This window comes from Boleophthalmus pectinirostris, unplaced genomic scaffold (assembly GCF_026225935.1).
Source record: "Boleophthalmus pectinirostris isolate CB_2022bp ecotype Guang Dong unplaced genomic scaffold, ASM2622593v1 HiC_scaffold_17, whole genome shotgun sequence".
In the NCBI taxonomy this organism is placed as follows: domain Eukaryota; kingdom Metazoa; phylum Chordata; class Actinopteri; order Gobiiformes; family Gobiidae; genus Boleophthalmus; species Boleophthalmus pectinirostris.
In genome coordinates, this window is record NW_026571115.1 from 11,686,559 (window position 1) to 11,704,205 (window position 17,647).

At 35.3% G+C, this 17,647-nt stretch overlaps 1 protein-coding gene across 1 annotated transcript; it reads right to left on the minus strand.

The window, feature by feature from the left end:
* Positions 1 to 1,708: 1,708 nt before the first annotated feature.
* On the minus strand, positions 1,709 to 16,443 carry LOC110173002 (alpha-2,8-sialyltransferase 8F-like). The gene is made up of 10 exons (XM_055152715.1): positions 16,383 to 16,443; positions 15,387 to 15,453; positions 9,936 to 10,001; positions 7,120 to 7,164; positions 6,907 to 6,972; positions 6,736 to 6,810; positions 5,775 to 5,916; positions 5,272 to 5,384; positions 4,631 to 4,723; positions 1,709 to 3,252 (listed from the first exon to the last, which is right to left on the minus strand). Exons 1-10 carry the CDS (start codon positions 16,441 to 16,443, stop codon positions 2,772 to 2,774), a joined length of 1,209 nt encoding a protein of 402 aa, XP_055008690.1. The 3' UTR covers positions 1,709 to 2,771.
* Positions 16,444 to 17,647: the final 1,204 nt, after the last annotated feature.

The following is a 17,647-nucleotide window of genomic DNA, read 5'->3' on the forward strand; positions in this document are numbered from 1 at the left end:
ATTTTTTATTTATTATTGCTTTTCTCAGTGTCAAGTTATTTCAGTGATTACTGTTGATTTTTCTTTCCTTACCAGAGGGGTACCAACAATTTTGTCCACGTCTGTATGTGTGATCTCATGTAAATGCCATCTTTTATTTTTCACAACACACACAAAAAAATTCTGAATTATTTGATATTTTGACATCTCTCCATTTTCTTCTGCCCAAATAATTAGTGATATGTACATTTATTTAAATTCAATTTTTTATATATATATATTTTTTTTAATATATTGATAGTAAAAATAAGAGGGTAAAAGGGAAGTTTTTTAGTTTTTTTTCTTACCACAGGCTTATGTTCTTTGAAGGTCTGGGTGTATTTTCTATTTTTATTTTTTCATTCATTATCTCCATGGATAATGTTCCTAATAATAATAATGCTTTTTGAGCTCTGAAACCTATTTTCCATGGAGGTGATCACCAACCATTACATAAACTTAATGTAGTCTGTTAGTCTTATGCTGCAGCAATGTTGTTTTTTTTTTTTTTTTTTTAACCAGTCGTACCAGTGTGTGAACAATGCTCTCAGTTGCAAAGCCTTTTAGTTTCAAAAGAAAAAAAAAATGCTTTTGTCTTGCATTGTGAAATATTACATGTAACTGCTTTAAGCGTGTGTTTCAGCATGACAGAAATAGCAGTCATTGTGAAATCCTGGCTCCATATAATTATGGAATACTCTGTTCACAATATTTAGTTAAGATAAATAACAATCATATTATGATAAAGCTTATGTGTTTTTTGTCAGTGTATGTGGGTGTGTATGTTGCATAAAATGTACAGAGAGAGTTTTAATTTTGCAAAAGAAAAATGTGATCTGCACTGCAGTTCTTCAAAGCTCCCAAATTTTTATTTCAATGATACCACATTAAACTTGGTTATTATTGAAGTATACACTGCATCCTTGAATCAGTTTTGTTAACTCTGGTCCACTGAAGGCTGACTTCAGGCACTCTCAATCCACTCTGTTTTGTATTGTATACAATACACCACTTTAAAACAGAGTAAACACCTGTACTAAAGATTCCATTCAACAATTTCTTTCTTTTTGGGACTGACTAGATCTGGGCCTATGCGAGCCGTCGTGGACATTCCAATACCAAGCGATGGTAATATCAGGAAGAAGGAACACGAGAAACTAGAGAAATACCAGGGGCTCAAGGAGGAGCTGGAGAGAGTCTGGAAAGTGAAGCCATCAGTGGTGCCTGTGGTGATTGGAGCACTTGGGGCCGTAACCCCCAAACTGGAAGAACAACAGATACCGGGAAAAACAACGGACACCTCAGTCCAGAAAAGTGCAGTACTGGGAACAGCAAAGATACTGCGCAGAATTCTCAGGCTCCCAGGCCTCTGGTAGAGGACCTGAGCTGAATGAGGGTGAGAGACCAACCACCGTGGAAGGTGAGAAACACATTTTTTTTTTTATATATATAAATCTTCATAGAACTGCAGTGCAACAGTCTTTTTTTGCACAGTCTTTGTCTTTGGACCCAGCATGCAGTCGCAGTTTTTGTTGGATGTGTATGTTTCTGTCTGCCAGAGAGTTTGTCCAATGAAGAGACTCAGTGCCCTCTCAAAAGACAATTCAAATATTTTCTATAAAGTATGACGACCATTTTTGGTCCATCTACATTTGGACTTCATAAAGGACGATTAATAATTATGCACGGTGTATTTCCTTGTCATTTTAGTTTTGACAATCTTTGTCCTTTTAGTTGTATACAGACTATGCTTTTGCTGTATTGTATTGTGTCTGTGTGTCTGTGTGTACCCAGTAATGTGGTTTAACTTTTTATTTATTGCTACATAATTCCATACATCTTGCTTCATATAGCTGATGGCTTCTGCATGTACACTACTCACAAGAAGTTAGGGATATTGTGACAGAGTCAGTGAATGTCATATATATATGGTGTTTCTTTCACTTCAGAAATCTTTGGGATAGGGAGGCAATTGTGTTTGGGGTGCTAGATACACCTCATTTTGTTTTTTCATGTAATGGTCTCTATATACAGTGTGCCATACATATTGGGGCCAAAAACCCTTTTAAATGTGGCATAAATTTCAACATTCTGTGGGTATAAAAAGCTGGTATTGTCAAGCCATTCCAAGTTCACAATTCAAACAGCCATGAACACACAACGTCACTTAATGGACGAGCAGCGCCACTTAGCCAGAGTGCGCCTTTGGGGGGGGGTGGCAGGCAGTCAGATGTTGCTTGTAAATAACAATATCACAAAATTATTGTGAGTAGTGTATATCAAATGTAGAAAGTAGTAAACAGTAAAATTGTAAACGTATTAAAAAAACACTGACTAAGAGGGTCCAAACTTTTGACTGGTTGAATACATGGCTTTTCTGTTCTGTCACTTGTCCTTCATTTAAAGGCACAGGGTGTAACTTTCTGAAAGATTCCATAGAAAAGTTAAAACTATATTTTTGGAACATTTTTCATGGAGATAGATATGGCCAAATAAGCTTGGGCGTCGCAAGGGGGGAGGGGGGCCTTCACTAAATTTGTTATGCAGTTTTCATATACAGAACATGTAATATGGCCCAACAAGATGATTTCTACTCAGCCCAGAATTTTGCACTATAAGCCAACAAATAAGAATCCATTTTCTGGAGATGTAAACTCACTCATGTTTTCAATGAAATACACACAAATCTATTTTTTGGATAAAAAGTTACATACTCTGGCTTTAACAGTATAGAGGACACCAATATAAAACCTTCATTCCTTTTTTTGTGGTGGGCACTCTCCCAGATGAAGCTTAAGCACCCCTTCATTGTGTAGTTTTATCAGATAGGCAAATTCGGCTGGCATGGCATGAAAAGTAGTTGCCTTTTGGTCATCATAATAGTGATTTGTTGTAATCTGGAAATTGTATGGGTGATATTTAAAAGGCCAGAACCCATACACGTCCACATTGTTACAGATTTCCAGAGCTAAACTAACCAACATGAACCCAGTGCTTATTCTGTAACCAGGGTTGAGCTTCTGTGAACGCCAGAATGTATCCAGGCTTTTGAGGTACTCCGGGTTATAAAATACAGGTTTAACTGAGCTCCTGAAGTCCTCCAAAGTGTAGTGGACTGCCATGCTCAAACCAGTGCAGAACGCAAAGGAAAAGGCAGGAAGAAACAGCAGAGAGTCGCCATACACACTGACATCATCCACAAACTGACGACGGCGAAGCTGTAGACTGTTGTATCTGAAAGACAATCATGAGCATGTTTCAGGGGCTGTGCATGATTTTTTCCATGTAGTTAAGTAAAATTTGCAGCTCACTATATAAAATATAGATACTTTGAACTTCCTTTGGGATCAGTATTCTTCTGCAGCAACAATAAAACATAATAATAATAAAACAGTAGTAATTCATCATTTATAGTGATGCTTCGTATATGTATATATACCTGAGCAGTATTTTGTCATTCGCAAACCAAGAAGTAAGGCTGGCGTGCTGTTAGCATGCTAGTAGTTGTTGGCATTACAGTAACAGCAAACTAAACTCTGGCCTCAGAGATGTGAAAAATGCTTATAATAATCATGCGGTGAATAATTTGACTGCTAGGATTTCATGTGCTATACTGGGTGTCTACTGCAACAAGATGTCTCATCGTGGAGAAAATTTTGAGCTGTCGCTCAAAAAGTGGGTCGTGGGTCTGAGAGTGAGACCGGGACAAAGATCAAACTCAGAACCACCGAACAACCAAAGATGAACTGTGACTCACAGCAAGCCTGTTAACAGTGTGAAGTACACACAGTAGTGTACTCACTACATTAATAGGCCATAAACACACCCAGAAACTAAACTAAACATATTTAAACAGGAAAAGGCCTCACAGGCAGGTCCGGGTGCAGAGCATACTGATGGAGGAGACAGCTGAGTTTGTGCAAACATAATGAATCTTCCATAAAGTTTGTTCGTTTGCTTGACAGAGACAGTTCATTTACATAATGGAATGTATAATTTTAACTTCAACAGGATTTGGGTTTAATTAACATGAATTATTGTTTCAACATGAGCCTAGAGCAGGTCCATGGGACAAAGGAAACTAAATGACATTCAGAGTTAGACCAGGCAGAGGACAAAAAAGGACAAGCAGCAGCTGTTGGGTGTTTCTCGTTCCCTGGTACCAACACAGCTCGGGCTGCCAACACTCAACACTCAATTTCTTAGCCAAACCTAGGAACCTCCCTTTATACAATACAAAGATGTATCCTGTCATGGGCATGACTGACAGGTGACTCAGGTGACTGACAGATAAAACATAGTTCTTAATGAGAATAGAGACAGAGACAGAGACCCAATGTGCAAAGTTCAGAGTTTGTGGACCAGATCACAAAACTATGTAAAGTTGTCTTATATCATAAACTTAACATAATGTGTGGAGAGGCATTTCTGTTCACAGCGCATGTTATTCACTATAGGAGGAGCATGACAGTGATTACTGACCAAACTCTTCACCTGCTTTCTTAGAGCAAGGCTGTAACACTTTTTTGCTTTTTATATATTTTGAGACCTGAATTATTGATTTTCTGAATAACCTTGACAACGTAATATAATAATCACTGTTAAAACTCACTTCTTCTGAATGATGGTGGGGTTTGCGGTCACAATGTTGGTCTTTCTTCCAACGTGTTTCCCATATTCTTTGTCCAGAGGAGGGAGATTACATCTAAATATACAACAAGAGTTCATTGCAGCATACAGATTTATGTTAACACTTCATAATAACTTCCAGTGGTGGAAGGTAATGAAGTACAAAGTGAAAGTACTTAAGTATACATACCAAAACATGTACTTAAGTACATTTTACAATACAATTTTTTACTTTGAGTATGAGTGGGAATGAGTGTACACTGGATTGAATTAACTGCAGTATAGATCCTGTTGGCCTAAGACAGAATATAAAATATATACACAGATTTTGCCGTACAGTAGTTTTGTAAATGAGAACCATTCTAATTAGATGCAGACAGCACACTGACCTGTTTATACAACATATCTGTACCGGGGCAAGATGCATTCTGCTGAAATAACAGTCTGGTGCAGGACAATAATCTCTAGTCAAGTTTTAAACTATTTATTTTTTATTGTTCATGTTTTATTAAAGGTACAGAACAATAATTTAATGAGCTTTACAGGCTGGTGTGTAAAGATTATAAAATGGACTTCAAAATGGTCTTCAAAATTTAATAATAATTCATTTTCATTATTTCTTACCTGAACACGAACTGGGCAGAGTCTATGGCCTCTCCACAGCTGCTGTTGGTCAAAATCCCTCCATTTCCAACAACAGAACATGTGTCTAGTACTTTGTTAGAGAATTTAACTTCCTAAAAGTAGAAAAAAAAGTGAAGACATACAGTAATTCTGTACAATAAACAAGGCAACGTGTTTAGAACTTATTTAATTATTAAGAAACAAAACTGACTTGAAGGTTTTAGAGACAGAGACTGGTGCAGGACCAAGGACGCCCCCCCAGATCCCAAACCAACTTTTAGCAGCATTAATGGGTTGCTGCTTTTGTGGGACACTTTATGTACTGCAGTGGGGGTAGGTACTGTTATTAATGTCCTGATAAAGGATGTGCTAAAGGATGAACTAAATACATTTGAACTGTTTAATTGTATATCAGTTATTGCCAAACTGTAATACTATTGCTGTGTATTGTATGGAAAACTTGAGGTTCCCTATACATTTCAGCCTTGTTGGTAACCATTCACCTTTGGAATATTGTTGAAAAGATTTTCATCTATAGTGCGGACTCTGTTTTCTCCGTCGTACTTGATAGATGTTGCTAAAGGACTGTTGGCCTGGGTCACAAAGGCCTTTTGAAAACCATTGCAGTTTGTGATGAGTGATGCTCTGTGGAGAGATAAGGAAAAGGCATAGGCAGGTACAATGGAACTTTGCTTACTAATGTCTGAATCATTATTTACTCAGGCAGTGTAAAACAGGATTTGATCTAAATTTACTTAAGTTGGTGGGATAATACCTTTCGTAAATATAAATTATAGTTTTACACCCAACTATATCATAACATAAGCAATTTCTGAATAAAAGATGAAAAATATATTGAAAATTACACAAATTAGAGAGTTCTAAAACACATGATAATGACGACATCACACTAGGGAGAAGCCAAAAGTTCAGCACAATTTTAAATTGTCTGATACTTTAAAATGATTTAACAAAATAAAACTGTTTTCATATATTTTTACTTGTCAGATAATATTTTCTGTGTCCATTAGTGCAGTAGTTTGAGTCCAGTGTACGAGTCTCACATGAGTCTTGACTCATTTGGGTTGCCAGTTTCAGTGTTGAAAGCCAGTTGGTTTAAACCTAAAAGGACTCTCTGATGTGAGTCCTCACTACCTAAACCCCAGCACCTGCACCATGCTGGTCATGCTGCTGCAGTATATGCAGTCCATATACTGAGAAGGAGAAAAACGTGTGTTCTCTATCTGTAGGTTTAGGCACTGGCACTTCAGCTTCAATGACTGTAGTGCCGTTTATAAAACTGCACAATTACATACAGCTGCTTTAATGAAGACAGTAAGAACAAACAAACCCAGTTACCACTGGATCATCATCTTATTATGATTAATTCAAGGCTAAGATGTTGTTTTTATGTGGACCTATTTTGGGCTGTTACTTTAGGAACCTGGGATATTAAGTAGTTACCTGAGCTCTTGGTGTTTTGTGACATTTTTTCTCCAGTTCAGAGAATAGTTTCCCAGAACTTTTTTGATGTCTTCGCTAAAAGTGGATAAAATAATAATTAATAATCTTTTTTTTTTTATAAAAAAGAAAAAAAGAAACATGCAACCCATGTAATCCAGTCTTTTCCCTCACCGGCAGCCATTACACGGATCTGGGGCGTTTTTGTCAAGTTGAGGTACATTTTGAAGATATGTTTTTCTGTAAATAATAAATTAATTATTACAAAACAGTAAATGTATGTGTGTATATGATAATATTGTTCACTTTTTGTTTTCTGCAATCCCTCTGCACTGATTATATCCACATAAGAAATAAATTAGACTAAGTGAAGGACTTTGTTCTTACCTGATAGGGTTGGTTGTGGTTGATGCAGAAGTTTTTTGAACGTCACTGAAGAAAGAAAATGAAAAAGTTAAGACCACTGCATACGATTAGAATTAACCAGTTCTTACAGGTCCTCAAGTAATATAATCTAGAACAAATAAAGCTTTATTATGTGTGAGTTAGCAATTATGATTCATGTTTTATAGAAATACAGTCGTACAAATAGCCACGATCATTGTAAAATAAGCTCTTGTATATAAATCTGAAAAATTACTCTAATTACAGTCACTACTATGTAATATATGATAGAAAAATATATTTTTTCAGACCCATTCATAAAAACATTGGCTGTATCTTCTGTTTATCTTCTGTTTTATAGAAATAAGAATATATGAGCAACATTGGAGCTGTATTGGTTGAATACATGACAGGTTTAAACTTATTATGTTATGTTAGGTTTTTTTTTTTTGGTTCACTTAGATATGGTTGTCTGTTATTATAGTTTTAGGGTTTTTGTTTCAGTATTATAAAGTCATTTCAATATGATCATATTTTCTGTGCAATATATCATACCATAATGTGTTATCAGAACGACCCCATTTAAATTTGGGATGTCTACGTTTGAAACAAACTAGCCACCAAGGTCCAAAGAGGAAAGCAAAGTGCTTTCATTGAGGTCTGGTTTCAATTGACTTCGACTGAAAAGTCATTGCCCTTATCAGTGCCCTTACTGCTGCTGTTAAACTTGTCATTCTGGCCTTAAAATGTATTAACCTCGGGAATTAAATCTTTCTGATTTTACTTGTCCTTGATCTTGTTTTAACATGATAACTAGAAGCAAATTATGTTAACACAGTGTAAAGGTGAACATGGGCTTAGTTTTGTTACATTCTGTTTAATATCTAGCATTTAAACTACTTGAATGTATTTTCCAGAATAGAAGTAAGCACAGAGTTATTACACTTAACTACCAAACATTCACTGAGTGAAATTCCCTCTGGCAGTAACAAGCTAGTGAACATTCAAACAGGTGAAAGTCGCTGCTCTTTAGGGAACAGTCACTCGGTGAAACTCTTATCTAGGGTTACTGACTAGAAAAGGCAAAAGGGTGAATTTCCCTGTGTAGGTGAGTATAAGAGTAAGGAGTACATCTCTTTCAAGTTTAAGAATTGAGATATTATGAAGTGTAAACGTAAATTGTATAAAGAAAAATGTAAATTTATGTCTGTTCTGCACCGTGACAACATGTAAAAAAATAAATAAAAACATCACAGATTTTGAAATAAGAGGAAGTTTTTCTGAGTTACATGCAGAAAATTGTGTTTACAGAATGTGACACAGAAGTCAACTGTATGTTTGTGTGTCCTTGGGACCTGATCAAACTGTATGTTATAAAGTGTCCGAAAATATGTGCTCAACATTTGAGCCTGTTGTCAACAGTTGTCTGCAAGAAAAAAATCATAGGATGCAGTTAACCGAATCACAAAATTTTGTTTCTTTATATTTCTTTTTGAAAAGAAGTTCAGCCATTCACTTCTTTTCATGTCATTTGTATTTCTGTATAAATACTTAGAACTCAGATGCTCTGTGTAGGAGACTTGGGAAAGGTCACTGAGAGGATACAGAAGATCCAATCTGTATTCCCAAAAACTCACCCGGGCTTTGCAAATGGATTAATTATATATTATTCAAGAGAGATATCTAATTTTTCCACAACACCACTTTGGAGAGATCCACGTTGTTAGAGCCCAACTCATCAGCAGATTTTTATTTATTTATTTATTTATTTATTTTCAACTGTTTCATATTTGTGATAAAAATACAGAAATCGCATAATAAGGCATCCTTGCCACACTTACTCAATGTGACTGGAATGTGAGAAATGGCCATAAGGCAGAAATTAGTCTAAATGAACCATAAATGAACCATAAATGAACCATAAATGAGCCATAAATGAGCCATAAATGAGGTGTAAATGAGGCGTAAACAGGAGTGGTGTAATCATATTTTGTACTATTACTGCATTAAACTTTTAAAATAAAGCTTTATGTCTCTTTTGGGCATCCCGAATCATACATTGCTCATGCTGGAGATTTGGCTGATAGCCAATACATTAAAAAGTGCAAATATTGGTCTGATTTATTGGTGAACTAACATCTTTTATGTATACACTGCTCAAAAAAAATTAAAGGAACACTCTGAAAACAGATGTTAATGTGAAAAACAAAAAGTGTGATTATCACTAAAGGGAGTATGAAGCCACTCATTAACCCTACAGAAGTCAGGGTCACATGTGGATTTGTTTCCCTGCACAATCTCCAGAACATGGAGATTTCAGGAGGCATTTACTCTAGTGGGGCTGGATAGGGCCCTAGAACGTTCTCAACCCATATCTGCTCCTTCGTGCAAGCAGGAACAAGTTGAGCTCACAAGATATTGAGAAGCATTTTGATTCACAGAAATTTAATTTTAGCACAATGGACAAGACTGCCACATCATTATTTCACTTTGATTTTCAGAGTGTCTGTAAAATTAAGTCCTCAGTAGGCTGAATATTTTATATCCATTAAAGGAGGTGGCATCCTTTTGTTCCTAAGATATTACCACGTACATATTTAGATATCCAGCATTTCACCTTGAGATCTGATGCTTTTCTTTTTTGTTTTGTTTTTGTGAGCTGTATACTTTTTTTTCTCATTTTCAAATTATTTTAAGGCATATTTCAGAATTTAGTGGATGTGTGGGTCTTAATAATTCCTTGTTATTGTTCCATATTGAGATTTTGCTTTTAAAATGTGTGTGTTGTCGAAAAAAAAACACATTTAGATTTCTCTTACCTGTGATCAATGGCGTTGTCTTTGGTCCTTATTGTCTTTGTATCAGTGGAGCTTAAATCCACTTCACTAAAAGAAAAAGGTCATTCCATTAATGGCTTCTGATTTCAAACAATGCACAAAAACTCATTAAATCCTCAACAAAACCAAACAGGGATTTTCATTTCTTTTATAGGATCCAAATCTTTAGGCTAAGTTAAGGAGACATTAAAAAGACAGGCTCAAATTTATTTAAATGATAAATGACAAACACCTAATCACAAAGAGAAATGATCTTTGCTGAGATTTGTTTAAAGGTTATTTTGCAAAAATGACATGTGAGCTTGGAGCAATGTTTTGTTTTATTGACACATGTTTGAGTAATCCTGTATTATTAGTCTGTCTTCATCTCCAAAGCTCAAAATGCTTCGTTCCACCTTGTGATGTCATGAAGCAGTAGTTTAAGTTAACAGCTCCTTTTACCTTTTAGTTTGGAATAGAGTAAGTCCCGGTGTCTAAACATGGCCACCCATTCAAGTCAATGGGCCAAGCTCAATGGTGATTTTGACATCCACAACACTTCCCTCTGAAAAGACAGTTATCCCAGGAGAAATGTTAAGACTGGGACAACCCGAATACTGAACTGAGGATAAAACTTGGTGGAAGAAAAGTTTTAAAACTTGTCTTGGAAAAAATGGCTAACAGCTAGCATCCACGACCATGACTACCTGATTGTGATTACATGATGGATGATGACCTGGAAGATTTTGAGGACATGGAGACGAATATACCCAAAAGTAAAAATGACCACACTCCGTTGCAAAGCCCCAATCCCAACTGAAAAAGAAAGCTGAAACGTGAGCACTGAAAATGTCCTTGATGCGATTAAAGCTTGATTAATGGATGGATGACAGACTGTACACTCTCGAACGAAAGTTTGAGAACTTCGTGCTAATGTAAGCTAAGGAAAAAGCAACAAAAGAAAATAAAAATGTAGTGGACCAACTTAAAGTGCAGGTACAGTCCCCGAAAAAAAAAAAAAAGAATATCTGAGGGAGAAATGCATGGAGAGTGTACAGATGCTGGGATCTCAGGCTGATCAGGCTGCTTAAGAAAGAAAACAAAAGTGCACAAGAAACAGCGATTGCATTCTTGAGTGCTTCCTGTGTCAGTAGACCTAGGGGAAACCATGGACACTGTCCACTGACTGGGATGGAAGAACAATGCAGCCACCAACAAGACGCCTATCATCATCCAGTTCAGCATGAAGACAACACGGGACAAAATATGGAGAAGGTCAAAGGAGGCCAGAGTGTGTAAAGATCATCAAATTCAAAGAGGACTTTTCAAAAGAAAACTGTGAAGCCTGGGCTTTGTCCAGCAATGGAGGAAGCATGGGCAGAGGACGGAGAGCCTTCTTAAAGTAGGGACCAGCACTAATTGATGGTAAAAGAGTTGAACCATAAGAAAAGTTGAGCACAAATAAAGTGTTGACGAGATGTTAACAAGTTAGAGATTGTTCTTTGGGCTTGAAATGATCCTCAGGGGGGTAAAAAAAAAAAAAATATATATATATATATTTCTTTGAGATAATGATTTGTATTGAATGATTTCATACACAAATTTTAAAACTAATAAAAGTTAAGTAAAAAAAAATAGTAACTAGTAAAAAATAATAAATGTTCTAGGAGCAGATGCTCCTTCCTGCTCATCATTATATTCTAGTGAATACAAGAGCATACAGTTCTTTCATTTACTTATGTTTATTCATCTGAGTGCTTTAAATGTTAGAGGTTTAAAAGATATAGTTGAACACAAGGCCATATTTCTTTTTTGTAAGGAGGTTCAGGAAGGTGTAAGAAAGTCAATTTTCTGACAATACAGTCATTTTTTTTTTGGAAGACAAGTCAATTCTCAAAAAGCTCCAAACATCTCTGTGTTCTCTCAGGCATCAGGTCTGTGAATGTGAATTACTACCTTTATGTACTGACACGAGTCTATACCTGTGAAAACTGAAATTAAATACTTGGGAACAAGTAACCAGAGATGACAAAACAAGAGAAGCCAAAAATATCAAGGAAAAAACTGAAGACATTTCAAAAAGTCTAAACCTTGCTTAACAAGGGATCTAACTATTCTAGGCCAAAATGTGTTATCAAAATCCAAAGGTATCTCAAAACTGGTATACCCAAGCTCTTCATTTTATATTACTCCATAAAATAACAAAAAATGTAATAAATTACAATAATATACCAATTCATAAAACCCACTATATTAAAAAAATAAATAAATAAATCACAACTCATCAAAGACTACAACAAAGGAGGGTTAAAAACTATTGACTTTGAATCCATGGTGGGTGTTTTCAGACTAAACTGGATAAAAACTCAGCCTGAAACTATTTGGTATAATATCCCCAAGAATATTTTTAAGCAAGTTGGCTGTTTGGAATTTCTTTTAAAATGTGATTTTGAAGTATCCAAGTTACCTGTAAAACTATCTGAATAAACCGTAACCATAAACCGCTCCTCCATTATTGGAAGACTGTATTTACCCACAACTTTTCCTCGTATGGCTCCACCTTATGGAACAAATGAGCAATTACACCAACTAGGAAAACATTATTCATTCAAAAATGGTAAAAAAAAAAAAAAAAAAAAAAAAAAGATCTTTGACACAGATATACTCGAAATGCAAGGTCAGTTCCTTAGTTTGAAAGAGTTTGAAACTATATTTAATATACAAAGTTCTATTAGGGTGTATTAAAAGGTTTGCAAAGCAATACCCATTACCTTCTTAAACTTGATACAAAACTATTTGCATTATACAAAAGGACAAATAATGTTGCCTAAATTAAAATGGATTCAAATTCCCTTAGATGATAAAAAATGCAATAACACAGCTATTAATATAATATCCAAAGGTCAATTTTTTCATAATTTTGACAGAAATGTAAACATTTATCATGATGATAGCAATATAACCAATAATGAAATGGCCAATACCCCACAAAATACCAAAATAAAAGAAATGCAGTCTAAAATCATAAATTGTCACTATCCAACAAAAAAAAAGGGTTTGGTTTTGAGGTGGAGCCATGTTTCTTTTGCTCTCAAGAGAAGGGAACAATCGATCATCTCTTTTTCTCCTGTGGCATGACAAAACATTTTATGGAAGAATCTAATTATTTGGTTGAAAATTAAGATGGTCATAAATGTTCAATTAAATTTGGAGCTAATACATTATGGTATAAACACATTTCCAAACAAACTATTGAGACTTTGCAATATAATTATAATTATGGGTAAATAGCACATACATAAAAGTAAATTATAAAACATAAATCCATCTCTTCTGTTGTTTAACTCTGAACTATGGTCATATTTTGTTTCTGTGTCGCTCCTAAAGGACTCGAACAAGGACATACAATGTGATGATGTCTCCAAATATTTATGTTTTGAAAAATGTGATAAAAAAAAAAAAAGGGTACATGCAATACAGTGTTATCTCCCATCGAGAGCTACTATGTACATTTCATTATGTAAATTAATAATAAAAAATGTAGGTACTTCCAGTGGTTCCCTGCTCATTGAACATGAGCTGTAGTGATCTTTTCTCAAAACAACGCAAGACACCTACAAACCATAGACTGTATTTTAATAGATCCATGAAACAGAGTGGCAGGATTGAAATTATCCAAATGAAAAGTTGAAAAATATGTTGAAAATTTCAGGAAGTAAAATTCTATTTTAGAGACTCCCACAATGATGACATCACACTAGGAGAAATCTGTCCAAAAGTAAAATCTTAAATACAATGATCTTTTGTTTTATTTGGCATTAGTCTCTTGTCATTTCTGCTACTTATTTAGAATCTATTATACAATTTATCTTTGTTACTATAATACATTGTGAACTACTGTGTCCAAATATTTTCCGTTGTGGATCAAGTTGTCTAAATCTAAATATAACCTGTCATAGGCACTTTCATTTATAATAATTTACTTTTATTAAGATGCCAATATTTGTTTTGAGAACAAAGCTCTTGCGTGCGTTCTCTATTCTCCTTCTGTGATCATTCTTGTGCTGGTTCAGCATAAATCAGTATAAAAAAGGACAAAACCTTGAAAGACAAAGATCACAAATGTCACGTTAAGAGATAACAAAATAACAATGAAACTAACAGCAGACGACTGTTTTAAGTTTTCCTGTTTATCTTCCTCAATCTGTACTGTCTAGACTGTACTCAAATCAAGATTAACAGTGTTTTATTTTATTTTTATTTTTGGACTAAAAATACCTTAAAAACAAGCGTTGCGTGCATGCTCGCTCTCTTCCCTGAACTCCCTCTGGGTCTGTCTAACCTGCTCTGTTCCCATGGGTCCTCTTCCCTGACTTTATTTCTTGCATAAACATTGGCAACAAAAATCTGTGTGTTGATAGAGTTTGCAGAGTCTGACAGTGGCCTATAACGACTCTTTGAGAATATTACTGAAAGTGCAGAGGTTCTGTAGAGCCACTGAAATGTTTGTAAATTGTGGTGTGAGATCTTGTGTTGTCACGATCAGATGTTATATTTATTCATTTATGTGTAGAACCGTGAATCTGAGCAATCGAATCATTGAAGCTCTAGTGTGTCCTGTGAAGAGCTCTGTCAGATTCTTCTCTGTGGAGACACTGGCGGTCTAGTCTGTAAATATTATAATGTGCACTGTATTTATTTTTTTTTTATTCTTACTATTTTCTTTTTAATACTATGAACCAGATGTTACGTGTTCTTAATAAAGATTGAATTGAACTGAACTGAATATTCTCAGAAGAGTCATGTTTAACAGACTAGAAATGGTGCCGAGTCATAAACAAGGATAAGATATAATAACCTTATCTGTCATTGACCATTAACCATCTGCTATATGGGTATATGATGAAGCTGAATTTAGTTTTATAACCATATATGAAAGCTTTTCACTCTTAAACTTTGACAAACTCAATTAATCCACAAGGGGAGTTTTCTGGACACAGTAACTCACACATCACAAAATCAATATCACAAGATAAATTGCCCTTTACTCAAATTCAAACTGTGCATTCTGTATTCTCCTTCTGTGCTGATTCTTGTGTTGGTTCAGTGTAAATTAGTATAAAAAATAAGGACAAAACCTAGAAAGACAAAGATCATGAATGTATTGTAAATGCTACAGTAATGATTTGAAAGAAATGTAGAATTTATAAAGAGCAGAATGGGAAAGAGAAAATAAGTTTATTTAATTTAAAATATCAAATGAGTGACTTACCTCAGATCTAAATTAAGGATAACCAATAAAATGGATAAAGTCCCCAAAGTTATGCTGAGAAATAAAACAAATTTACAGCTGTGTCTTCTCATGGCTGTGGGGCATGTGAGGTAACTCTCTCTCTCTCTCTCTCTCTCTCTCTCTCTCTCTCTCTCTCTTGTCTCCAGTGTTTCTTCTCTCACCTGAAACTAATCTGCTCATTATGTGGTTCCATTCCCTCTGTTACACCCATAAAGCCGACAGGTAGAACTGTTAGATAATAGAGGGTGTTCTCATTGGTTTAAACACAGTGTTTTGGTTTAAACTCTTGGATATGGCAACCAACCTCTGTTTTTTTCTGCTTTGCCAAACAGGTTTGAATAGGTAATATGTTTTGTAGTACTGAGGGATTATCAAACTATGTTACTTCCTGCTTTTGTAGTACTAGTCTAGTTCTAAGTGATAAGGAGCCACATCCGTGAGTATTTTCATCACAAAATAATCCAACTGTATGCCGTACATCTTCCCATAAAGACCTGGCGTTTGACGTAACAAACGCTGCACATTATCACCTTGATCTGATCTGGTCGCTGCTTTAGACATTCTTTAGATGCTTTCTTCTAACAACTGCGCAAATAAAAATGGTCAAGCTCAAAATGTTATCTGTGTCTTCACTGTCATGGATGTAGTGTTTGTGTAGACATATAGGCTTGTATAATGTGTACAATTATTTATTTCACACAATTCACTACTGTAACTCTGACTGTTACTGTGCCCAAAATAATAATGCTGATAGTTTACATGGCCTGAATTTACATGAATTAACATGATCCAAAGTCATTTCCCACTTTCCTAACACATTCCTATCATCCCAGTTATTCACTGTGAAGAGTTCACCAGAGCATCACATTGAAGTTAAATATGCTAACAGCACACTTCCTGGTTCATATTAACAGACAGCACACAGCCCTCTTATTTTGACCCTCAGAGGTGCTTTTACAAAATTTATTTTCAGGTACGGCCAAGAAGGAGTGGGTTTAAATAAGTCTTACATCTTCCCACTCCTTTTTGAACAATCTTTAATTTGAGTCAATCTATGACTCAAATTGTAAAAACTGTACTCTGCTATGATGTAGGACAAATAAAAAAATATAGGGTTGTTGAGGGAGCATACTGTCCCAGGTAAAGCCAGAGCACACCTTGTCTGGAGGGCAAAGTCTGCTGGTATGGCTTGGTACTTCCGAGTTGCCTTTTGGTCATCATAATAGTGATTTCTGAAAACTCTAAGGGTGATTACTAAAGAAGCCAGAACCCATACATGTCCACATTGTTGCATATTTCTAAAGCCAAGTTAACCATCTTTTATTGGGGTCCAGTCCCTGTGAAGGCCAGAATGAGTCCAGTATTCAGGGTTTATTAAAACAGTGTGGGCTCTTGAAGTCCTCCAAAGTGTACACAGTTCTCAATAGCATCTGTGCTCTTAGTCCAAAGGAGAAGTTTGGGAGAAACAGCAGGGAATCTCCATACTGATATCCTCTACAAAGTGCCAAAATACAATTTTAATGAAAGAGTGAAACAAGGAATTCACCAAGAATACAAATAAACCAACAAATATTAATACTCCAGTTTGTAATCTGAATACCTCATCTTTCCTCAAGTTATCTTTAATGCTATTGACTGATAGATTTCACCCCCTTCACCTCAGCACCACCATTCAGAAGGTTGAGAAGTTGATTTTTTATTTTTTATATTTTTTTTGTTATTACGCAACAAGCGGCTAGGTTGTAGTTCTAATTTTTCAGCGTCAGTAGAGGGTCTCTAAGTTTTTTAATATGGGGTTACTTTTGTCTCATTAATATTCACAAATGCACGGATGGTGATCTACAAATAGTCATTGATTTGTACATGTGTTTTAATATCCACACATGCAAATTTAATATTTGTAATTTGTATTTTGGAATTTACAAATAGATGTGTATTTGTAAATATATCTTTTTCATTTGCAAAGAATAATTTCATTATTTACTAATGAAATTATTCTTTGCAAATGAAAAAAGATATATTTACAAAATTCTGAAAATTCTGTTTGTAAAATGTGAGTCACATTTGTGGATCACACGAATCCATCGATTTCCGGTATGATGTAATTCTGTGTCACTCATTTTGAGAAATCCACAAACTCAGACAGATCCACAAATACAGACACGTCCTTGACTAGCGGGGGCAGCAGCTGGCGCACAAAACATTTGACGCTGGTGAAATCGAAGCATCTCTTACTGACTCAGTGTATTCCTCTTGGCCAACCAACTGCTGTTTTTTTCTGCTTTGCCAATCAGGTTTGAATGAGTAATATGTTTTGTAATACTGAGGGATTATCAGATTACGTTACTTCTTTTGTAGTAGCTACTAGTCTACAGTGTTGTGCATGAACGCGTTCAAAAGAACGCGTTCATTGAACACGTTC